The sequence below is a fragment of the Scardinius erythrophthalmus genome, assembly GCF_964197995.2.
Source record: "Scardinius erythrophthalmus genome assembly, chromosome: 15".
In the NCBI taxonomy this organism is placed as follows: Eukaryota; Metazoa; Chordata; class Actinopteri; order Cypriniformes; family Leuciscidae; genus Scardinius; species Scardinius erythrophthalmus.
Window position 1 is genome coordinate 26603662 of NC_138235.1, and position 26240 is coordinate 26629901.

At 37.6% G+C, this 26240-nt stretch overlaps 2 protein-coding genes across 3 annotated transcripts in view; one reads left to right on the plus strand and one right to left on the minus strand.

The window, feature by feature from the left end:
• Positions 1-23017, plus strand: pkig (protein kinase (cAMP-dependent, catalytic) inhibitor gamma). Of its 2 annotated transcripts, none has more exons than XM_081387557.1 (4): positions 1-225; positions 326-486; positions 20334-20512; positions 22235-23017. In XM_081387557.1, exons 3-4 carry the CDS (start codon positions 20362-20364, stop codon positions 22315-22317), a joined length of 234 nt encoding a protein of 77 aa, XP_081243683.1. In that variant the 5' UTR covers positions 1-225; positions 326-486; positions 20334-20361; the 3' UTR covers positions 22318-23017. The 2 variants fall into 2 exon arrangements, with proteins under 2 accessions (XP_081243683.1, XP_081243682.1); XM_081387556.1 differs by lacking the exon at positions 1-225 and adding an exon at positions 7621-7906 and having other exon boundaries at positions 240-486.
• Positions 22952-26240, minus strand: part of ada (adenosine deaminase) — an 18839-nt gene continuing 15550 nt past the window's right edge. The window contains exons 9-11 of the mRNA XM_081387536.1: positions 25474-25541; positions 24418-24547; positions 22952-24317 (exon numbers count right to left, since the gene is read on the minus strand). Of these exons, the coding sequence (XP_081243662.1) occupies positions 24213-24317; positions 24418-24547; positions 25474-25541 (303 nt within the window). The 3' untranslated portion in view covers positions 22952-24212. The remainder of the gene's footprint in view (positions 24318-24417; positions 24548-25473; positions 25542-26240) is intronic.

Sequence of the window (26240 nt, forward strand, 5' to 3'; positions counted from 1 at the left end):
ACAATCACTGGGGTATGGTATTTTGGCGGAAACTGTGGTTACCATGGTAATTTTGTAAGGGTATTCAACACTCGTAGTCACCTGCTCCAAGCTTGGAAACTTGCTCCTTTTCATAAATCTCTCCAAACATTTTCAAAATGCAAATTATTGAAAGTCACTGTTCAGCGCACAATTTGACCAAGCAAGCAGTTCCGCGTGAAGTCGTGAACAAGAGAAATGCTGTTGGTAAGATAGCACAGGGAGTGTGATTGGCTGTGGGATCCACTCCATTTTGGAAACAGCTGTTTAAAGCCCTATCCCTCTTGCTCCTCATTGTGTTCAATAGACTGTCAGAGGAGCGTTGGATTTGACTTGGAATCGCGGAATAGATCAATAGAAATCCGTTGAATCTGTGTGGAATGAGGGAAGAGTGTTTGGAAAAGAAGGGGAATCCCGACAAAGAGTGAATGTCGTAGTACCAAGTGGAAGAAAGTGAAGCGGATCAAGGTTAGTGCAGCCGACATAGTTTCTGTAGTGAAACAACAGGCGTTGCAATGTAACAAAACGCATTGACGCATTACTTTCTTGATGGATTATGCTAAACATATGTATAAAGATTGTTGTTAAATTGCCGTTTTGCTGTCATTTGTGACGCCTATTGTAGCCTATAGACTTTCAAGTATGGAGGTGTCGTAATGTAAGGACTTATTTTGCTTAGCCTAAATCTAACATTCATAAGTCGACAAAATATTTAAAAGAAATTGAAAAGCTCCTTCGTCCAAATGTATAGTTAATATTGGTTTTATAAAATTGTCTGGGTTCTTTTTTTTCTTTACTTGGCCATTGTTTTCCAGTAGCGTTTCTCAAGTGTTCTTGACAAAATTTGCCAATATATATTCAGTGACCTTAAAGGGACAGTTCACCTTAAAATTAAAATTTACGAAATTAGATTTTTGGCAGTTTTTAAAGGATTGACAACCTCACTCTTCCAGTGACTTTTCCACATAGTGAAAGGCAGTCTGTCTGACAACAGGAAGATTAGTGAGTGATGACAGAATTTATATTTGTAACTCCTTATGCAAAACCAGTTACTTTTTTTTTTTTTTTTAAGCAAAAGCCGTTATATACTATAATACTTGCAAGAAGAGGAAGTATTATCATGACTCATAGGAGGAACACATGCATATATATTAAAGGTTAGTTCAGGGGTGTGCTATCCTGCTCCTGGAGGGCCACCACTGTCATGCAAAGTTTAGCTCTAACCCCAATTAAACACACCTGAACCAGCTAATCAAGGTCTCACTAGGCATACTAGAAACTTTCAGCCAGGTGTGTTGAGGTAAGTTGGGTCTAAACACTCTGTTCAACTCTTATTGTTTCGAGAGAGACTTTCGTTCTTCTTCAGAACTCAAATGAATCTATTTTTATTATTCTCTCATTATTTTATCTGTACATTGAAAGTCCAACCAACGAAAATGTTCATGTTCATCAAGCAAGTGTGTTTGAGCTTCCTTTTGCCATATTTGATGTATATTTGTGTGCATTAATCACTGTTTACATGAGAATAATAGCCTTTATATAAAGCATTCATGCTTTTTCAGAAGGATTAAACCGCTTGATTCATATGGGTTTCTTTTACAGTGTCTATACAAATTGTGCTTGTGTGCAAAAGTATTGAGGGAATATTAAAAATATCTTTTGTTTTGAAGATGAATAAAAGTCTTCTGAATGGTTTGAAACTGAAAATCCAAATTTTTGGGTGAGCTATCCCTTTAAGAGCACTTTGCATGAGTTCAGCAGTAATGTAGTAACAACAAAGAGATCAGCCATACCATTTCAGCGGTTCAATCATATATGGACATTTTTATTATGATGGAGTGCTCTGGCAGCACACTCGTGAAGATGTGCCAAAGACATTATACAAATCGAATGTGATCTATTTTAGTGTGTGTGTGCATGCGGATTACCTGTTTACTTTGATCTGTGTATTTATTATGCAAGATGGTCAGTTTTTAGCTCTTTCAGTTGTGAGGAATCAGTTGTTTAGGTCAGTACATTCATGAGATCCCTTGCCAGAACAGGAGGAGGGTCCCTTGAACTCAAAGACATCTTGGACTTGATTCACTGAGAAGTTTTGATGAATCACACACATCAACAATGAATGAACAATCTGAAGTGGAACAGTCAGTTCATTGTCATCAGCCTTTTAATTTTTCATAGTCATGTGAGCTGTGTAAATGTATCCGGTGGACAATTCGTCTGAAACTAATTCTGTAGAGTGAATGTTAATATTTGATGCTGCAATGGACTTTATGCTGTATTGAACAGATTGATTGGTGCTGTAATGAACTTTATGATATGTAACTTCAACTGTCAGTGTGTCCTATACAACCAAGAAATCATTGGTGTCTTTTGCTCTCATGAGCTTGGTTGTCCTACTTTCTATCTATGGCCCAACAACTTCACTATAGCAACTGCTTTTTTGGACCTCTGAGTCAAAAGATGTTATTCAAGCAAGTCATCATCCACTTGGCTTCTTCAGCCAGAGTAGGCTGATGAAATGGCAGGTAGTGGTACTCAAAGATGTGTTGTGACTATTATCATTTATCATTGTGATGTAACAGAAGCATTATCCTCTGCTGGCAGCAATCGGTTTGGTAAGTGCTCTCTGGCTCTTTGCTTTAAGTGAAAAGTTAATTTACATGACACGTCCAGGTCAGGCTATGGCAAGAGTTTCGCATCAGTACTTGAGCCATTATCATGCCACGGTATCCGTCGATGGCTTTTGTGGTTGTATTTGTTTCAATTTGTTTTCCTCTCTATATTTATTAATGTTTTTCTAGTTGGCCTAGTGAATTGGCTACTTAACTGTCTCGCATTTTGTTGATGCATGAATTTAAATATATAAACTACTCCGCTTAAAGCAGAGGCTATAGTAGTATATACTCAGAGTAGCTTTGAATTGAAACCGATGTAAACTTTTAAGCTTGACAATCCTATTTGTTACCCTGAAATAATTTGGTGTGCACAAGTGCTTTGATTGAATTGTAGTAGCCTACTACAATGTCTTGAGGGCCTCATCAACAAGGCTGTTGATATTATAACATTATTGCTGGGAGGCAATTCTCCACTCAATTATAGTCTGCTGGGAGAGCTGTTCCGATTATAATTTTAATTGCACATGAAACTTATAGAATCAACACAATGAATTTATACAACTTAAAATATGTATTTCAGGAATTGACACAGCTGTCGCTGAATGAATCAGGGTTGACGCTTTCTCATTTGAAACTTAGTTTTTTTCACTCACAGTCCATCCACAGTGCTCTTGATACATCACATGAAATAATTTAGTATTTATATATTAAAGGTTTTATTAATTTGTACATCAATTTGTACTGAAAAATACATCAATATGTTTCTAAATGTGCGAATTGTTTTTCATTGCGATTTCAAAATAAAATTAAACCCTCGCTGTAGCATTTTTATTGTAAAAAAGTGGCCAAAAATTAAAGATTAAGTGGACCTTTGAATAAAATGTTGTTTGGCCGCTATTAAATTAGGATTTGATCTGCTATAGCAGATCAGTGTAACAACAACAATCACCAGGCCTTTGGCACCTCTACAGGTATTTGCTAAATACATAATGTAAGTTTATTATGTATATTTTATGTATTACATATGTATTTTAAGTGTTGTTCAATAAAACCATATAATTTATTTACAATTTATACAATTTATTATTATTGTCTCATTGTATGTATTTTAAGTAATTTTAAAGGCTATTGTTCGCTTATTTTTATTACATAAAAATCTGATTACCCGATTAATCGTCAAAATAATCGACCGCTTACTTGATTACCAAAATAATCGTTAGTGACAGCACTCACTTTTTAAAATAATTTTTTTAAATAATTAAATTAAAATTTATTTATTTCAGTTTGAGTTTATTAACCATAATTTTAATGCTTTATTTTAGTTATTTGCCAAAGTAACATTTTTTTATCTTTTATCTGATATTGATAGAAACTGTGTCTATTCCTCGTTTAGTGAGATCAAATCATAAATCTACTGCAGGATCTAGAAAAAATCGAATTGTTATTAAACCAGAAAATGTTGCTATTGGTAATAAAAAACAATTTTTAAAGCTAGGTCTTCTAAACATTAGATCATTCACACCTAAGGCAGTTATTGTAAATGAAATAGTCACAGATAATAGCTTCGATGTACTTTGCCTTACTGAAACCTGGCTTAAACCAAATGATTATTTTGGTTTAAATGAGTCTACTCCAGCAGGATACTCCTATAAGCACGAGCCCCGTCTGAATGGTCGTGGCGGCGGTGTTGCAACAATCTATAGAGATTTTCTCAATGTTACTCAGAAAACGGGTTATAAGTTTATTTCATTTGAAGTACTTGTACTAAATGTTACGCTCTTAGATGTTCGAAAAACATCCCTATTATCTCTAGCCTTGGCTACCGTATATAGACCGCCTGGGCCTTACGCTGATTTCCTAAAAGAGTTTGCAGATTTTCTCTCAGACCTATTAGTTAACTTCGATAAAGCATTAATTGTTGGAGACTTTAATATCCATGTAGATAATCAAAATGATGCGTTAGGGGCTGCGTTTACAGATTTATTAAACTCCTTTGGGGTCAAGCAAAACATTACCGGACCGACTCATCGATTTAATCATACACTCGATTTAATTATATCACATGGAACCGATCCAACCGATATAGATATCATTCCACAAAGTGACGATGTCACTGACCATTACATGGTAACTTGCATATTACGTACTCCTGTAATATATCATGCTGCGCCGCGTTATCGATTAGGCAGAACAATCCTTCCATCCACCATAGATAATTTTTCAAACACCTTATCGGATCTGTCTCAGCTGCTCAGTGAACCCAAACAAACAGATGAACTTGAGGAATTAACTAGCACTATGAGCACCATTCTCTCTGGATCATTGGATATTGTTGCGCCCATTAGATTAAAAAAGGTCAGAGAGAAAAGTAAAGCACCATGGTACAACAATACTACGCGTGTTCTAAAGAGAGAAACCCGTAATTTAGAGCGTAAATGGAAACAAACCAACTTAGAGGTCTTTAGAATCGCATGGAAAGACAGTATGTCACGTTATAAAAAGGCCCTAAAAGCGGCCAGGGCTGAGCATCTACGCAAACTAATAGAAAACAACCATAACAATCCTAAGTTCTTATTTAACACCGTGGCGAGACTAACAAATAAACAGATGTCTCCTGAACAAAGTATTCCATTACAGTTTAGTAGTAATGATTTCATGAAGTTCTTCACTGAGAAAATAGAAAACATCAGAACCACAATTGTAAACGTTCAATCCTCAATCGCGCCTTATAATTCAGCCTCAATTATCACGCCGCAAGAACAATTACAGTGCTTCACAACTATAGAACAAAAAGAGTTAAATAAACTTTTTACTTCATCTAAAACAACAACATGTTTATTAGATCCCATACCAACTAAACTATTGAAAGAAGTGTTACCTGTAGTGGAAGAGCCTCTCCTCAATATTATTAACTCGTCTTTATCTTTAGGTTATGTTCCAAAAACATTTAAACTGGCAGTTATAAAACCTCTCATTAAGAAACCACAATTAGATCCGAATAATCTAGTAAATTATAGACCCATTTCAAATCTACCTTTTATGTCTAAAATACTAGAAAAAGTTGTGTCCGCTCAACTGGGCTCTTTCTTACAAGAAAATGACACCTATGAAAAGTTTCAGTCTGGATTCAGGCCGCATCATAGCACTGAAACTGCGCTCGTTAAAATCACAAATGATTTACTTTTAGCTTCTGACCAAGGCTGTATCTCAATATTAGTTTTACTTGATCTTAGTGCTGCGTTCGATACTATAGATCATACAATACTCTTAGATCGACTACAAAATTATACTGGTGTTCAAGGACAAGCATTAAGCTGGTTTAGATCGTATTTATCTGACCGCTACCATTTTGTTTATTTAAATGGAGAAAAATCTATCATAACTCCAGTAAACTATGGAGTGCCGCAGGGATCTGTGTTAGGCCCTCTATTATTCTCAATATATATGCTACCACTTGGAAATATTATAAGGAAACATGGAATTAGTTTCCATTGTTATGCTGATGACACTCAAATCTATATTTCATCACGGCCAGATGAAAACGCTAAATTATCCAAATTGACAGAGTGTGTTAAAGATATAAAAGATTGGATGACGCATAATTTTCTTTTATTAAATCCAGACAAGACAGAGGTACTACTTATCGGTTCAAAAAACCACCCACAAAACCTCTCACAATACAACTTTAACATAGTAGGATGTCCTGTTACTTCATCCTCTACAGTAAAAGACCTGGGTGTTATATTAGACTGCAACCTGTCTTTTGAAAATCATATTTCATATGTTACAAGAACAGCCTTTTTCCACCTTAGAAACATTGCTAAGCTACGTAATATGCTATCAGTTTCTGACGCAGAAAAGTTAGTTCATGCATTCATGACCTCGAGACTAGATTACTGTAATGCGTTATTAGCCGGTTGTCCTGCATCCTCAATAAACAAGCTACAGTTAGTCCAAAATGCCGCCGCTAGAGTTCTAACTAGATCAAGAAAATATGATCATATAACACCGATTTTATCATCCCTACATTGGTTACCTATAAAGTCCCGTATTAATTACAAGGTATTGCTACTGACTTATAAAGCCCTAAACGGCTTAGCTCCAGTCTATTTAACGGATCTTCTATCGCCCTATAATCCATCGCGCTCTTTAAGGTCACTAAATTCGAGGCTTTTGGTCATACCTAGGATATCTAGGTCCATCAAAGGAGGGAGAGCATTTTCACATTTAGCACCAAAACTCTGGAATAGTCTTCCGGATACTGTTCGTTGCTCAGACTCGCTCTCCCAGTTTAAAACTAGATTAAAGACGCATCTTTTCAGCCAGGCATTCATATAATACTTTTAATTCTACAGTTACATCCGACCTCTAGTTCATAAACGCCAGAGGAGAACTGGCCCCCGACTGAGCCCGGGTTCTCCCAAGGTTTTTTTTTCTCCATTAGGTCACCTGATGGAGTTTTTCGGTTCCTTGCCACTGTTGCCTTTGGCTTGCTCAGTTGGGGATATTTGGGGATATTTAATTTAATTAATCAATCAACGATACTATTGATCAGCATTACCGAACGTAGACGTTCCACTAGAAACAAACATTGATGTATTGTTCTAATTTATTACTGTGAAGCTGCTTTGATACAACCTGTGTTGTGAAAAGCGCTATATAAATAAACTTGACTTGACTTGACTTGACTATTAAGTATGGGAATTTGCATTTCACTTGGCTCAAACTGCATAGGAAGGAATATCGTTTTAATCAGGTTATGGTAATCAGGTTAAAGTGTTAACACGCTTGCATCATTGAAGTATAATCAAATTACGAAATTAATCTGAATGTTCATGTGCAAGTAAACATGGTCAGTGTGCTTTCAGTGCACTTATGTGGGCTATGGCCAAAGCCGTTGGTCAGATTCATTCAAGCTGTCATTCAACATTTGAAAGCATCTCTCAGGATATGTTTTGCTTGTCTTCCTCTCTTCACAACTCAGAGCAAATCAAATCACTTTACGCCCACATCCTCCCTGATCTGTGGGAGAGAGGCGTGCTGCAGCTGTGTGGGATCCGTTCGCTGCGGAGAGAGAGAGAGTGAGAGAGACGGGAAGGAGAAAGACAGAGGCAGACAGAAAGAGAGAGAATGAGAGGAGGCTCCCTCATAAACCCTAGGATCAGAGGACACCGCTTTCTGTTTCTCGTGTGGACTAAAATAAAACTGCCTTTATTCAGGTCCTTGGAGAGCTTTGTAGCACCATGTCATTAGCGTTCAGAGTGCGTTTGGTAAGTAATTGAAGCTGTGTGCTGTGACTAAGTTTGGATAATGGTTGTTAGCTTGAAGTATTTGTAATTGGAAGTGAGAAGGGGTTAAAGACAGGGCAGCAAAAAGAGGAAACGTACAGTGACAGGTGGTCTTTAAGACTTAACAGCTGTTCAGCTTCGTTTGCTTGTCCAGGTCAGGACATTTCTTTTTAATTGCTGTCTGGGTTTGGAGGCTGTGAGCACTGACTGGAAGATCTCCCTTGCATGTCATAAAAGTATCATAGAATAATATGCATTTCTGCTAGAGATGTTTTAACAAAAGGATGTTCAGTGTTTCTTGTGCATACTTGTTTAAGTTTATCTGCTACTATTTATATTTTGTTTTGTTGGGCCTGCAAATACAGTTTTGCAATTTACCGGTACCTGGTTTAAAGGGTGTTTTCTGGGTCTATTTATGTTGTTCGGGCTGCCAATGAGGACAAAATCTACACAAACCTGATAACTTACAAAACTGTTAAGTTATGCATATAGTTCTCATTCATAGATACTTCTGATGTTGTTCCAAAAAGAAGCATTTTTGTCCATGCTATTAAAGTCAATTGGGTCCAGGACAGAATTTTCATTTTTGGGTCAACCTTCCCATTAAGCTTAATAAATATGTCTGTATTCTGTTCTTGTCTGTCTGCACACCAGATGCTCAGTGTTTCTGGTTCTGTGTATCCTCCACGCTCTCTCTCTCGCGGTAAGACCTCGGGTGCAGGAGAAGGACATAAACGACAAGGACAGACGTCCCACCTGCTTCCTGTTATAAGGCCATGTGTTGTTTAATGCAAGAGCAGAACTGGATGTGTGTACAGAGGTCCTGTCAAAGAGACAATATCCTGCCCTTTAGAGGGAAATTTCAGCCAAAAATGAACGTTCTGTCATTATTTATTCGCCCTCATGTCATTCCACTCCAGAATTTGTTTTTCCCAATTATATGTATATATTATGTGTCATAGAATATTTTCACTACAATAAAAATTCATGCTGATAATCTTGAGAACCACTTCTGCAACTTGCAAATTAAATGTGACCGTCATGACGTCATACTCACCTTTAATTTATTTCAGAGCTACAGTGGAAGTGAAGATTTTCAGTGACTTATATTTCAGTCTGTTCCTCAAACTAGGCATCCATTGGCTTCAGAAGACTTTTTATGGTGCTTTTATAGGTTTTTTGTTGTTTTTGAGTTTGGTCAGTATATGGAAAACCTATATGAAAATTCTTTAATTTTGTCTTAATTATTATGAGAATTTTATTGTAAAAAAAATGTCATATGGGTTTGAAACGACATATGGATGAGTAAATAATGACAGAACATTATTTCTGTGTGAATTGTTCTTTTCCACAACTTAGTTATTGTTAAATATGATGATTTGTTGTTTCTTTACAGTTTGTCCCTATGCTGCTCTTTGTAATAGCAGGGTGCAGATGGTGGTGAGCATATTTCAGTGTGTGGCATTTGGTTTGGATAGGTACTGTAATTTGTGTGCAAACCATTCATTTTCAAAACAGCGTGATTATTTTCAGAAGGCGTATGACCTTTTGACTGTTTGTAGGAAAAGTTTTCATGTGCATATGTGTTGTAAACCTCCAATCATCAAATGTTCTGTGACCATTTCACAGTCATTACTCTTGTACAGGTTTTTTTCTACTTTCCCATAACAGTAGCGCAGGAACAGTAACTCCGTTGTAACACTTACTGTAAATCTTATTTTTGCAATCTGAAAATGCGTGTATATTCAAATCACGATTCGTCAGGAGATGCATGAAAACCAATGTTGTTTTGCATCACTGCATCACTGTTGTTTTGATCATCAAGAGATCAAAAATCTCTTGATTATTAGTAAATAAATCACTTAAATTTCAGTATTTTCATTGCACAAAGCTATTGAATTAGATTTAAATATAGAATTAAATAGCACATGACCCCCCCCCCCCACACACACACACACACACACACACACAATTTGTGGAGCCTGACGTTCCCTAAAGTTCAATAAAGTAAAGTTCTCCATTTGTGTTCCATGGAAGAAAGAGATTGAAATGACATGAACATGAGTAAATAATGAAAGAATTCTTGGGATTTAAGATTGTAATCCTTCTCCAACATTTCCAATCAAATAAACTCCCACTGTTTTCATCTGAACAGAACCACACCTGTTCATGACTCAGCAAAGATTCCTCCCTTCAGTCACTGTTGTCACAGTCTGATGTGTGATTCATAGGGAAAGCCGCATAAAAACAATAAGTGGTCGTTATGCCTCCAAACAAACAGCGGATTGATTGTCATCTGATACTATTTGGGTCAGAAGGAGATTTGAACTCTCTCTCTTAACAAACCGTTTTCTCACTGCTCATTTTCTGGCTGGGAGATTGACTGACGGCTGGCCGCAAACTGCATCATGTGCGTGTGCATATCATCATAACGGTGGAAAACATATGCCATCTTTCATTGACACATGAGTTTTACTTCCTTTAAAGTGGTCTAAAAGGAAACCCTTGAGCAGACAGGAAAATCATTGCTTAATGGAGACCTTTTCCTTTCTGCCCTCAGAACTTTCAAGTAACTCTTCTACTGTGGTTTCATTATGGAAAATGATGACTTTTTAACCTGCATTGTCAGATGAGTTTGAGTTGTTACTTTTTATTCCTGCTTGTTATAGACATTAATTGAATATGAAGTAGGTAGGAAGACAAACGCCACAAGCTTTTTATCCTTTATCTTCATGAAGCCTGCATGCGTCAACTGCCGTGGTTGGTGTGTTTCTTTCAAATAATAAGGCAAATACATCCAGGCGTCCACCTGTGCTAGGCAAATAATGTTGTGACCGTGTTGGATGTGGGTGCTGTGCAATTATTAAAGAAGGATTTGTGTCTTTGTGTGTCGGCTCTAAAGTTCAGCTGTCTCAAACTGCTGTAACATTTGACTCGGCCTCTCTGCAGTATCCTCATTATGATTTAATATTTGCTCTGATATCAAAAGGGCTGATAGGCCACACAGGGAAATGAAGCCCATCAACTCCTGCATTAGTAAAGAGGCGATGGTTTCACACCTTCATCTCCCCGAGCCTTTTTAAATGCTAACACTTTGTTTTATGAAAAAACACCAAATACTCGCTCTGTTAAAGGGCCTTGTGAGCTAAAAGCCTCCCGACATCAGTGCGAGGAAAATGGCTTTAATCTCGATACGGCTATCGCTTCCAAATCTTCAGTTAATTGCTTCTTAGTGGCTTTGAAAATCTCTCGCTTGTAAAGTAGCAGCCCTTCGCTCAGCACCCCAGGGAGCTGAAAGGGTCTCGATGACATGAGGAAAAACTTCCTGACCGCTAACTTTCTGCATTAGCTTTGCAATTCTTGTCTTGATCCTCTATAAAATCCTCATGGATGGAGTGGCGGCGGTCCTGAGGCATTAGAGGAAGACGAATGAGAGTGAGTCACGTGTGGGTGACACCACCGTCTCATCCACAAGTATGACTGTGACTGCAGGCCTGGCAGCCTCTTTTCTCTCTCTCTACAGTATTCATGCCACCTCCATGGCCAATATGCACATTACACATTTAAGAGCTATCTAGTTTTACATGCAATCTGTCAGCGTTTGGCATTAAAGGAGTAGTTCACTTTAAAATGAAAATTGTCATCATATACTCACCCTCATGTTGTTCCAAACCTGTATGAATTTCTTTCTTCTGCTGAACAGAAAGGAAGATATTTAGAAGAATATCAGTAACCAGGCAGTTTCTGGGTCCCATTGACTTCCATAATAGGAAAAAAATATACTATGGAAGTCAATGGGACCCAGAAACTGCCTGGTTACTGATATTCTTCTAAATATCTTCCTTTCTGTTCAGCAGAAGAAAGAAATTCATACAGGTTTGAAACAACATGAGAGTGAGTATATGATGACAGAATTTTCATTTTAAAGTGAACTATTCCTTTAATTAGGCACTTATAGGAATTTAGACATCTGATATATGTAAACAGAATTTAAGGAAGACCCATATACAGTATCTATTATATTTGCATTAAATGGGTACTTGCCATGGTGTATACTTTTTTTTTTTTTCTTACATTTTGATTTTGCTAGACAGCAAAGAACAGTTTAAAAAAAGTTATGTATATGAAATTTATCGAAATCAATAATGTGTAAATTAAGTTTAAATATTTAGGTCATTATCTCATTGGGTATACTAAAATGGGAACAAAATGTAGCCTACATATTGTCCTAAAAATATATTAGTCACTAGTTTGAGTCTTGAGGATCGACTTACAAAATCCATTTCAAAATGATCTGTCTCTTGTGGATCCTTGAAAATGTTGCTAATCAAGACCCCAACAGGAAGTAAATTAGACATTTTGAAGGGTTGTGAGTTGGGAAAGGGGAGTTTACCTCCTACTGTTTTTCAGTTTTATGATTTTAATGTGGAACTACTTTCATGTTCATGTTTAGTTGAGTCATGCGGTGTGATGCCACCACAAAATAGAGATATTTTCAACTTTAATAAGTTAAATGTTTACATTTGCATATGCGATTCAAACTGTTAAGACTGAGTCAAAATAACTTGTCCTGTGGTGTGACATATGCTAAACCAAAGAATTTATATACAGAAGACGGTGCACTCGTATTACTAAAGGGATAAAGTGCAATGCGCAATATGGCGGAATAAGTCCCACCTTCTAAAGAAAAAAGCCAATCGCCGATGGGTAAAGTAATCGCGTCCCAGCAGCTGCCGTTAGAAGCTCCGGTTTCTATAGAAACAGTCTGAGACGCATTAGCTTGGTAGCTTGAAAAATTAAACATAAATTGTCACGATTTGAGCGTTTAGAAACACAATTTATGAGACAGTTGTTGTCAGATTTCATTGGTGATTTCAAATATGAAATTTAATCGTAAGCTTGGCGAACAGTTTGAGAATTTGATGTTTCCACATTTAAAGAGATAGGAACTGCACTTGTATGCCCGAGAGGAGTTTCAAAGATGTCCACCGAGTGAAATGACTTGTCTTAAAGGGAGTTTGGCTAAACTGAAACTATACATGACATTTTTCCTAATTGTATTACAATTATAGTGTGTCAATTTCATGAGTTTATCTTATTTGAGAGAATAAGTCTGAATATTTGGCAGACAGTATTTTTATATTTATATTTTTAAGCTAAAATGATATGCTATTTTACTTTTTATTTTTGCTGTTTGTTTGCTTGATGACTTCTGTAATTCATAAGCATTATTTTGCTTAGAGTTGTTTGACAATTTGAATGTAATTAACTTTTTTTGTAAAATGTGATCAAAGATCCCTTACATTTTAGGGGCAGTGAGCATGTGTAATGCACCAGCAAAGTTCTCTTGCGGTGTTCTCATAACCTTTTCCTGGAGATGCTGAACATGTGCCGGGAAATATTACAGTATGCTGATAAGAGGCTGTGAAAGTGCAGCTGAAGTGCTTGGGGACCGTAAAGTTGGCATTTAAAAAGTCATGATTATAGCACAAAATGCTTGGTTGGTGGAAGAAGGTGACCGTTCCTGGTCCTGAGTAATATTACCAGCATGGAAATTCAGGCAATGGCTCTTTCGATGTTGCTTGAGAAAAATAGTTGTGGACACACAAAGCCAGGCCCTTCAAAAGGAGGAAGGATACATAGGAGGACAGCAAACGAACTTTGAATTGTGAGGTTTTTTTTATTATTGTTTTTGAAACCAATGCCAAAAAAAAAAAAAAAAAAACAATGACTGTGCAATGGTGGCTATAGGGTGTGTTTTTCCCCTTCTTGGACTGAGCAGTCACTTACGTCATATGAACGCAAAGTGTGTGTTCGTTCAGTTGAGCTGTGGCTCATCATAAAAAGGGGAGTGCTGGAGCTGGTGCACTTATCTCAAGAGCAGCTAAATGTGCTTGCTGCTTTAGACAGGCTGGAGTCTATTCAACTTGATTAGATGCAGCTCTGTGGTGTCCAGAAACGCTTCCCTGATAAAGACAAAATATGGGACATTTTTCAAGCTCACTTTATTCCTTGGAAGATATTATATAAACATTCTCTTGCCCAAAACTGGAGCTTTAAACATATTATCAGCAGAGCAGACTCCATCTTAAATTCCTTTGTAAAAGGGCTGAAATTCTTGTAGTCAGCAGAGTGTCTGTCTAATGGAAATAAGACAAGAAGGTTGTCATTTCTATGTATAAGCTTGTCCCATGTGGGTGTTTCTACTTGGGCATTTTTTTCCCATAATACGGTACTCCAAAAAATGCTTGCAGCTACAGTATATGTCAGTCTGGTTGCCATATTTCTATCACAGATTGAGTGTGTGTCTTCTGGTGGTTTGTGATTTGAACAGGGTGCAAAAAAATGGCTTGTGAAATGTATAACTTAAATAATTTTGTTTGATAATTGGTTTGTTCAGTTGTGTTTGTTTAATTGTTCATTTATTTGTGCTTTCGTTTGTTTATTTGTTCATTCAGTAATATATTATACTATAGGTCATCTATTAATTTGTTGGTTTATTATTTTGTTATTTTTTTTTAGTTTGTTCAATCATTGGTTTATTCAGTCAGTTATTTATTTATTTATTTATTTATTTATTTATTTATTTATTTATTTTGTGCTTTTATTTGTTCATTGGTTTTTGTTGCGATCCCAAAGGATCACCACATAAGGAGAGAATGAGTGCAACATGTCAAAAGCGTCTGAACTGTTATTTGACAAACTTACTTAAAATTGATCATTATTAAACCCTACTCGAGCCAAAAGGTACGGACACAAAGACTATTCATTCGTTCATTAATTTGTTCATCCAAAATCAAAATGTAGGGTTCAACACTCTTAATCACAATGAAAATGTGTTGAGTCATTTGTTCATTTATTCATTTGTTTGTTTATCCATAACCAAAAAATGTGATTGTGATTTATGTCTATTTTACTGACCTGTACGATAGACAGGTGGTACGGAAAGCTAAATCTGTCAGTTAATGCCCATCCCCTTTACTCTGAGTTTGAGAACCCTACCCTCCAGCTTTGCGATTTAGATTTCCTCTAGTTAAGAGCAATAGATACTAATTTATTCCCACAGCCATTTCCCTTCTAAACTTTGGCAATGGAGGTGGTTAGTAGGGTCAGGAGTTTACTCACGGTCAGTGTATTGTCTTTACATTTTATGTTTATTAATGGTTGTCTGTCTGTATGCCTTGCTGTAAAACTAATTGCCCCCTGGGGGACATAAATAAAGTTGAAGTTGGAAGTTATTGGCAGATTCAGCTGTATTTTTTTAAAATGCAGGTTTATTCCCTCAGGAAATGTTAATTTAATTAATTAAATTCACTGTTTGTAAGGGCATGCTACTGCCACCACCAGATATGACGTTTAGGCTATTACTCGGAGGTACAGAGGTCCCCTGTAGAATTGTAGCAGTAGACTTGTATCCTCCGCTGGGTGCTCTGGCCTTTGTTGATAATATCAGTAAGAGCTCCCGTTACACTCTGTTCAGAATATCCCCCATTCATTAGGTTGACAGCAGCAAGGATGTAGGACTAGAAATGAAACCTATTTGATTTGCAGGTGTGCTGATTTACACTGTATTCATGGCTCCAATAATGGGCTCCCACTGCTGTACTGTGCCGTTATATGATTCGAACATTACGGTGACACAGAGAACAAAGAAACTTTTCCATCCGTGATTGACATGCTCATGTTACAGCAGGTTTAATGAGATTAGTTTGCGGCCTTTCAGTCCAGAGGTGATCTTGGTAGAGATCAAGTGTCTAGAGTGAACTTGAGTGAAGGTCACATTTACATTACATGGGTCAAGTAACCCAATGCCAACATTTTTTTTTTATTATTATTATTATTATATATTCCCTCCCATGTGGCACAGATCAGATATGACCCACGAATGTGTAAGCAGGAAAAAAGCACATGGATTCCGATATTCTCAGATCGGTTTAGGCCTCATTCATAAGTGGAAATAAATCGAATGAATGAATCGGATGCGTGCTTTTGCATCTGCCATGTAAGTGGACAGATCGAATATTCCCGTCAATTAAAGTCGTACGTCATTGAAAAAGTGTGTTTATCATTTTGTCTGCTTCCATTGCAAATCGCGATGTTTTTACTTCCTTTCCGGCCTAAACTTTTCCAGATCAGTACCTCTACCTTGGGTTGTTTTGCTAAGTGTATAGTGTAAATGCAGATATCGGATATGGGTTACTTTTAAAAGAAGCTGGTCGTCAAAAAAATCGGATATAGTTAACTAATTGGTATTGGGCATGAAGACCTGCAGTGTAAATGAGAAGTCTCTTGCATTTACGATTCATCTCCTGCCTTTTGAGGAGTACGTTTTTTGTCTCAAGGGTCCCATCTTCCTTGTTCAGTTCCGGCCTACACGGAAGAGGCTCTTTTATTGACTGAATAAAGTCAACAGTCTGCTGAGAGTGGCCGCATGCACTTTCAAGCCAGGGACTGATGGACGAAGTCAAGCAGTTATGAGCAAAAAGTATTTAAACCATCCATGTAATTGCTTAGGCATATATTGACACACCCTGTGACCGGTTTGATGGACTAGAGAGCACTGGAGACTTGCTAAGTATTCCTGTTGGTTTACACTTGAAAGCCACATGAATATGGGAGATGGACATATTTGTCCATAAAATGTATTTGCTTGTGGTCCGGTGTAATGATATTAACCTCAGAGTCATTTTATTTCCCCTTGAGAGTGCATTCCTGAGTCTTTGTCTGAACACTTTGCTTTTCATGGAAGTGTCGTTCCCTCCTGAGGTTTGTGAATTGTGCTATTTGTGGTCTAGAACGTCTTTCCATCACAGCCGTAATGTTGATAATTAAGACAGATCATTTTGCCAAAGGGCCATTTATGGAGTTTCTAGGAACCCAGCGGTGTGACGCAGGCTTCATTAACTGAGGAAAGTGACATCATTTCTGAAAGACCAGTGAACTTTAGAGAATTGCTGTCAGTGGTGAAATGTACATATTTTCACTGAAGTTCACATTTGTTACTCTTTCAAGTATTATTTGATACTTTTCTTCTCTCTCTGAGCATTATAATTACACAGGCTGCATTTTTTACTGTACCTTTAAGACTTGTAGGCTATATGTAAATTATGTTGTAATTGGACTTGTCCACATACAGGACTAGTGCATAGAAGTATGAAAAATGTGCTCCTAATGTCAGTCGACCAGTGATTGACTCTGATTTTGAGTGAAGATCTAGTTGGCAAACTGAGTGGCTGGATTTCATTCTCATGATCCTAATATCTCATGATTTGTCCAAATATGGAAATGAGCAATGAGTTTATGTACCCAGTGGGCTGTGCAGACTGTTTTAGACACTGGACATATCCAAACATCTAGTGAGAGCGAAAGCGTGACTCTCTCTTTCACTGCTTTTCTGTTGTTGTTGATGATGATGATGATGATGTTTTATTTAATTTAAATAAAGGTTAAACATGAATTTGTCATTTGTTTAGGCCTGCTGGCGACGCAAAACTCATGTAAATGATAAACATGTCAGTGCTCAAGTTGGTGTTTTGTAAGCCTGTCATTCTTGATCCCACAAGGACTGCAGGCTAAGGGTGAGCTGAGCCGTTTTCCCTCTGGTGTGTGAGGTGTTTTTGTGATATTCAGGGATTTGTGCACACACCTGCATCGTTTGTCCTCTGACGCTGCCTAGCCGCAGTTGACTCCCGTTTCCTCCCTCTTGTCCATCTGCAAATGAAAGATTTGGTTCAGTAAGCTGGGTCACATGCAAGAGAAAAGATATCAAATTACCTTTAGTGAGCCTTAGTGTCACTTTATTGTAATGAAATTTGGGAGAGTAAATGGAAAGTAACTGAACACTGTACATTTGAGACAAGCAAAGCAACAGCCCCCTGTTGCTAGATAAACTCACTAAATATAGAAACTTTTACATAAGGATTTCCAGGCTGGAACACTATATATTGGGCACTTGGTATCAGATAGATTCTAACTATACTATGAAAAATAATTATAACTAAATGAAAAAATAAATGTAGCCTATATATCTATACACCATTCAAACACTTTTTTTTAACACAAAACACTGTAAAAACAGTAATTCTTGTAATATATTATATTATTACGATTTAAAGTAACTGTTTCCTATATATTTTCAGTCTTCAGTGTCACATGATCCGCTTCAGAAATGCAGATTTAGTGCTTAAAAACATTTCTTATCAATGTTGAAAACAGTTACGTTGCTTCATATTTTTGTGGAAACCTTGATACTTTTTTTCCTATAGGCCTACTTTTGCAATTCAGTTTGGTGTCCCAGTAGCACAGCAATTTTACACTGTTGTCAGACATCAGCTTGGGGTGTTACATCAACTTTTTGTGAAAATACATTATTATGTGCACTTTTCAATAGAGCACAGCTTGTTTTGTTGGGGAAGATTTTCTTTAAAAGCCTCATGCACTTCGTGTGACACTTTCTTTAGTTTGTCTCTTCACTGGGGAGTCGGGCTCTCTGCAGGCCACTGTTCCAAATTCTTCTTCAGCTGCTGTGACCCCAGCCTGACCTTTGCTGACCTGGGTCACACCAATAAAAATCTGCCTGCATTACCTAGGACATGTGAGTTCTTGTAATTATAGATGCTGCATAAACAGGTTGATATTTGGAGAACACGCCAGCAAAGTTTGCATGAAAGTGAAATTGGCTCACACTTCTCAAGGTCCTGGCCGAAATTGAGGTTGGGTGTATCAGGTAACTGACATGCTGGTGCTGGCAGACATTATGTGAGATGACTCAGCCTCCTAAAACACACATTGGCCAGTGTTGAATGTGCACCGACTGTGATATGGTGGCAAACAGTTCAGGAAAACACTGCAGATCCTCTTCATTGTGATGCTAAATTATGTAAACCATAACCATGTGGAGCTTCCTTGAACATTGCTGAGTTCCTTAGGGTAGTAGAGTTTATGCTAAATAATACATGGCTACTTTAAATGACCATCAATAGATAGTGTGGTTACATCATATAGCAGGGGCTGACTGAACTGAACCAGCTGAACTTTGACCCCTTTGTTCCACAAAACTGGTGTCCAAAAGTTAACTTCTGTTCTGTTGCAACACATTCTGACATGGGCATCCTTTGCTCTTTGTAGAAATCTCTGTTCAGCTCCCCATATTTTGGGATATAATCATCACTTTTCAAGTTAAAGTCCCTCCCACTTTTCAGACTGTTCCTACACCCCTGATTTGCTCAGCACTACTGGAGCATTTGAGAATAATAGATAGGAAGAGAGAACTATAAAAAGAAAGAAAAAAGAGGAGGGTTGAAGGATGAAGAGAAATACAGGGATGGAGAGAGGTGGTTCAAGGGAAGGAGGGATGAGCAGTGAAGACCAGCACAAAGATTTCTACCCTGTAATTTTCTCTGCCTGCTGCTCCCTCACACGTCACACCTCCCCCTCTGCTTCCAACACATAGCATCGCATATTTGTTGTCTTTCCCTCGCCCTCTCACACTCCTCTGGAATATTCCTTCTTCTGTTGTCCCATCTCTTCAGACTGACCAGCTGTACAAATTCAGAGTGGCATTTAGAGTCATAAATTGCATAAAGTCAACAGTAGTATTTGTAGCCCAATGTGACTCATCTTTGAGTGAAACAGGATATGCGATAAGATGAAAATCAAGGACGGAAATTGATTTTATCCATAATGAATTGATTGGGTCTTGAAAAGTTGTCTCTAAATGGCAAGTGGTTGGTGATCTCAGCCAAAAAAGGAAAGACATTTCAGAGATGAAATGAATTGATGTGATTTGATGAAAGACTGTTTTTGAGTAGCACCTCAAGAAGTAACGTGAGTGTTACTTTTGAGACGTTATCAGCAGGATTGTTTTTTTTTTATTTCATGTTGACTGAATAGCTAATGTGTTTTTGGATGCATTCTCCGGGAGGATTCCTCTCTCAGCATAATGCCCACCCATGACTCTCCTTCTGAAAGCTTTTTGATGAGCTCCAAAAAGTGTCTAATCGATCGCTTTGGGTTTTATCTCTTGTTTGCGTGCCAATAAGGCTCCATTTGCAAGCTTGCACTGATACTCGCAAGAAACCCGGAGTGTAAACAAGCATGAAAAGAATGACGAATGCGTCCAGGGTTGGATGAATGCTTTTAGCTCTCTTATATAATTAGGCCGTGAAATGAGTTCAGTGGCTGAATCTATTAACTTTAGCGTTGAAATAGAGCCCCTGAAGTAATAATTACTCCAATTCATCAGATGGAGTGTTCTGTCATGGGCATTACTGAACTGAGAGATTCACAGCTTTTCTCTGTCAGGATTTCTTTTCAGAGCTCATTAAATGGAGTTCTTCAAAAGAGTTTTTTTTTTTTTTTTTTGGACCGTAAATATTGTACTTTTTTGTCTCTCTTTTGTTTCTTTTAGGTGTAATGAGAGGGCAGTTTGTGAGCAGATGATGGACGTTGAGGCGTCATATTCGGAGTTCATAAACTGTGATCGTACAGGTCGCAGGAACGCAGTGCCAGACATTAAAGGAGAGACAGCAGTGGTGGGGACCAGTGAACTAACCAAAGACATGGCTCAGATGGACCTGAAAGCTGCAGGTACGTCACACACAGAGCTTTACAGTTCATCTTGCCAGTATTGACATTTCTCCTTCTCCTTTAGAGTTCTCCTCCTCCTCCTCCTCCTTACTTTTTCACAATCATCTTCTTAGTCTCTTCCTTCTTTTCCATCCTCTTTTTCCTTCCCTTTCCTCCCTCTTTTCCCTTTTTCCTTGTTGTCGTCATCTTCTCCTCCTCTTCCTCCTCCTCCAACAACTCTGTATCCTCCTTCCTCTTCTTTTTCTTTTCCACAATTCTCAATTTCAAACTTTTTTTGTTAGAATGAAATCTTATCATCTGTACATATCATCTGTCTTGCATTTATTTGCATGAAGAGTTGTCATTGGTCCTCTTTATTGTATCAATAGGCCTATGTCACACTTCCTGCTTCCGGAACGCGTGGAGTAGGGATTCAGAACTTCCGGTCAACAGTAATTCTCAATAAGGATTTAGATTATCAGCCATAATGTCTAAACCATCCGAGGTAGACTGACCACGAGCTATGAGGTTGTGAAACGAAGGTTTTTGCTCCTGTAGAAGCTATAAGTTCGTATGAAATCAACCTTGTTTTAAGAAAAACATGTTTTATCCACGATCTTATGAAAAAAAACTACACTACCCACAATCCTAAGCGTAGCAGCAACGTCTGCTGATTGGTCCAACTCGCTGTTACCATAGAAACGTTTACCTTACTGGCGAACGGCCCGCCGCTGTTGTTGTAGTGTACCGGGTTGCTCTGCGTCAGGATGTAGACAGCCATAACTCAGCTTTCACGCTTTTCCACTTGAGAGTTTTCATTTACCATCCAAACCACATCGTCATATGTGACTTCAGGCAGGTTGCGGAGAGATTTGGTCCAGCGGTATCTATCGGACTCCGCCATTGTAAAAAGCTAACCGGAAGAGCCGTATCCCTAAAAGACGTACTTCCGGTCTTCATTTTTTTCGTGACATAGGCCTATTCGATTATGTATACAGTTTTATACTGAAATGTGTCATGTTATGAAAACAAGAAAATAAGTGTAAGTGAAAACTATAAAGTGGATATGATGCTATGAAAGCTAAACCATACTTAAAACTTTTAACACGGTACTTTTTAAAAATATATTCTGACAGTAATTCGTATTAGTAATTCTGCTCAACCAGTGCTGCTCATGTGATAAAAGAACTGATAATGTCTCTTGACTGCCAGTGGTCTATTCGGTCATGTTTATTATGCAACACTGCATCCATACGACCCCTGTAATGACTTGCTTTGTGAATTCGATAAGACTGTGATACATGAACACATTACAAGTGTAGTTTACAAAAGAGGATGTGAACCAAAGACTTTCACCGGCCTTTTCTTTCAAAATGTCCCTTACTTTATCCAGGACACGACTCTGTGAGGTCACGGTGCCCAGATTAAACACAAATAGGTTTGGTGAGGTTGAATGGAGGCTGTCACCATTGACAAAGATTTATTATCTGCCCTCTCAACAATAACCGCTTCCTTGACCGTTTCCTATTCGCATGGGAACTTTTCAACTCTTTCCTACTGAAATAAGAGCCGCATCTGTCTCTATTTGACCCAGTTTCCTTAGTTCACATTCTTGGCAACATTTTATCTCTGAAATAACCTGAGTCTTTCCCATGACCACGAGGACCCTGTCAAGAATGTGTAGCTGGGGATGTGCACATGTAATGTTGTGGGAGTACGTTTTGTCATATCTGTGTCTTGTAGAGGTAGATGCTTCTGGATCTCCAGCCCCTGATGCAGAGGCCTCCGGGAGCCAGGACAATCAGGGGAAAGAGGGACCGTCATAAATATCAAGAATGACCCGGAGGAGAGAGAAAAGCTGAGGAGTTCTCTCCTTTTCTCATCAAAATTCTCCTCATCAGGCAACAGTGAAGAGTTCCTCTCATAGACTGCCATTAAGGTGGACGTCCACCCGTTGCATGCTGTTGAGTGCCTAAGAGACAGATGGAGAAGACACTGCCTTTGCAAACACCACTAAATGGGACGAATCTGTTAAGGACTGTATTCATTCACAGCACTGAGTGAGGGAAAGTTGTTGTTTTTCTCACAGAGGTTGAACAGAAGCACAGGCTTTTTGATATTTTTCCAACCTAAACTTAAACTAAATAGTTCAATCTCTTGTTGAGCTACTGTATACTATAAAGTACCAAATGTAGCCTTTTTGTTACTGCCTGACATGGATGGCTCGATTTTAATTCTCTTTTTTTAAAACAATGACCACTACAGTTGAAGGAGGTCTGATTATTGAACAGAATTCTCAAATATTGCCTGAGGTCTGAAGAGATTTGTTTCTATACTTCATTACATACTGTAACACAAATGTAACATAATTAACCATATTTATGTAGTATCTTAAGTTTACTGCTTTCTGCTCCTGGCACTGTTTTGTGGTTTTTGTCAAACTCTCAAGAAACACTTGTTGAAACACTTTGCATTTATATAGTGACTATAAATGGAAGTACCTCAAAATAAACAGGAATGACATTATTTCGCTTTCAGTGTCTTAATTCACAGTAAACATTGTCACTATGTATGAAAGTTATGATATGTAATGGATTATCATTATACTAAGCAAATAAATAAATATGTGGACATAAATTTTACTTTTCAAAAATAATAAAGAAAAATAGTAGGCTAAAATAAGGGGCAATTCATTTGGCATGACAGAGAAAATACGGAAATGAGACCCCGGAAAGCCCCGATTGACCAATTAATACCCTCTTAATGACAACATTACACAATTTTTGTCATACCAAAGTCAAGAATCACACACGCATTAAAATGCAAAATTATTTGTATTTATAGTTTATACAGTGAAAGCTCTCAGTCCCTCCCTTCCCAAAGTATTCATATAGTCCTTGTTTTCCTATGCAGTTCATATTATACAACAGAAAATGTAAAACCTGACACAAATATTTGTCACTAAGCTGATAAACTCCAAACCTGAGTTATATGAATCGTCTTTTGGTAAATGCCCTCTGGTGTTAGAACAAAGCAACGACGAAATTTAAAAAGGTTTTGCACAGCATTTCATCATCAGACCCAGTCACATCTAATAATAACTATAATATTAATAGTCATTTAATTATGTTACCCAAAGGTTTGTATAATGCATAGGCTATACAATATACATAAGATAAGCACCATACATAAGATCATGTTCTGGTTTAATGTTTTGGATTTATACATTCTTACCACTGTAAAAAAAAAAAGCTGAGGTACTAAATTAATTTGATTCACATAGCACCTTTCATACATTGTACAGTTTAACATGTTTTTCTTTTCTTTATGGTCATATTCTGTGCTTGTACTGCGAATAGCATAAAGTATAGTGGTTTATACTAAGTAAATATGAAATAAGACTAATATTTAATGTTTAGGCTACAGATATTACAAAACCTGAGGAAAAAATGTCCATGTAGATGAAAATCATTTGGTCAACCAGTATGCTAACACACAGACAAATGTAACATTTATTTTGATGAATGGCACGTCTTAAGTTTCTTAAGTCATTGACGGAGGGTTGTATTTATGGTCTTTATTATTTTTGTGTAAATATTAAATTGAGAAATATGTATGAGTTCTCCAGGTTTCAAGGAATCAGAACCCACATTCACTTGTGAAAAGGCAAATACCCTGAAAGGCTCGGTTCGCTGCATACTTGTTTACAACAGTGCTGCGCTCAAAAGCTGGTGCTTTCCACCATGCCATAGGCCTCATAGAGTTGGTTAAGAAGCTCCTTTTTCTCATTTGCAGGAAGGAAGCAGGAATTAGCTGCATTTATATTCTGTGGGAAGGGAAGCAGACAGGATAATTAAAATCATTTTCTCCATGATATTTGTATCTTGGACTCCATTAGAGAGTGTTTTTGGCAAATTGTATCTCACCAGTCTCTTGAATTCTTCTTCAGTGAAGCCCATGTATTCCTGCACCACCTGGTAGTCTGAGTTCAAGGTGGAGTCAAAGATGGTAGGATCATCTGTGTTTAAGGAGTAGTTGGCTTTGTCCTCCTTGAATCTGAAACACAAAAGGGCTTTCCTTTCACACTTCCAACTAGTTAACCCTGGGTCATTCTAAACCCCGGGTAAACAGAATCCTAGGTTACTTTAGGGCTTTTCACTCTGCGCTGAACCCGGGTTATCGTCGCTTTTAACCCCATAAGGAATGTTTCACACTTGTAATTTAGAATGGAGTGGATGAATTTTGGAGTGTTAGAATGTTATGGCGAGTTGCTTAGCTACAGACAGCCAATCATGTTGCTTGTATCCACTGGCTTTGGACAGTCACAGACATGTATATTTTTCAGTGTTTGAGGGGACAAATGTCAGGTATGCTTATGCATTCTGTCCTTTTTAGTGTCGCATCTTATGACATCACATCCTGTTTTTGGTTCGCTTAGATTTCTTTAGTCCGTGTTGCGTTCATATTTCAGTCGAACCGCACCGGAGTTCATTTGGAAGCGGACTGAGAGTGAGACTCATCTTTCCAGCGCTATCTGTCCAATCGAACCAAAGCTGGCAAGTGTGAACACACCCTAAATTACAAGTGTGAAACGTTCCTTTACCCGGGGTTAAAAGCGGGGCTTAGAACGAAGATTACCTGTGGTTAAGCACAGTGCGAAAAGCTCTAACATGAATTGCCCAATTTACTTCTGAAATGTGCCATATTTCTGTGTTAAAAATGCACAGCGGTAGGTCTATTTTATTTGATCCTTCGGGAATGGATTAGATAAAAAAAGTGGACGTTATACGCAACAGAAATTAAGTCAGACCGAATGGGAGTTTGCTAAAACAGTTTTAAAATAGCTATTTGTTGACATCATCAAATGTCCCAAATGGCCTGACTAATGGAAAAGTGGAATAACATGCACCAATAAATCATTCACAATAAGACCAGGAACATGAATAAAAAAATGAAATGATGTAAATTAAACCTATTCTCACTTGATGAGAGGATGTTTAGTGAAGTCTGGGTCACAGGCTCCAGTCAGTCTGCTAGAGACAGGGCACGTCTAAAACAAGAACACACACATAAACGCCATCAAGATCACAGTGACGTTGAACATTGTGTGTATGTCGTTAACCTCCTTTAAACATCTCATAAATATTCTGGTAGCAAAAATGTAAATATTAGTACACTGACAGACTGTACAGCCACATGTATAAACACAGATGTTAACTAAATTGTCCACTGGAGGGCGGTATGGGTTTACATTTCAGGAAATATTCCACTTGGTGTTTCTCAGTTTCTGTCCAGAGCCCCATCATGCAACTTTCATGTCTCACTAATCTGACACACCTGATTCAGGCCATGGAGCACACAGCTAATTACCCAACGAGATGTTACATAACGAAGATATCAGGGTAAGTGGCCATAACTTATGCAATAATATCTGGTTATCTGTGTCAAATATTTTCAAAGATAACAAACATCAAAATGTGCAATATACTAGCAAGTGTGAGTTTTTGTATGTATGTGTATACAGTAGTTAACATTTGAAGTGGATCAAAAAAGTTGTTATATATGTGTGTATATATATATATGTGCATATATATGTGTGTGTGTGTATATATATATATATATATATATATATATATATATATATATATATATATATATATGTATGTATATGTATGTGTGTGTGTGTGTGTGTGTATATATGTATATATGTATATATATGTGTATGTGTATATATATGTATGTATATATA

Coding starts and splice junctions, on each gene's coding strand:
- pkig (XM_081387557.1), top strand. CDS start 20,362: ATGATGGACGTTGAGGCGTCATATTCGGAGTTCATAAACTGTGATCGT. Junction 20,513..22,234: donor GATGGACCTGAAAGCTGCAG/GTACGTCACACA, acceptor TGTGTCTTGTAG/AGGTAGATGCTTCTGGATCT.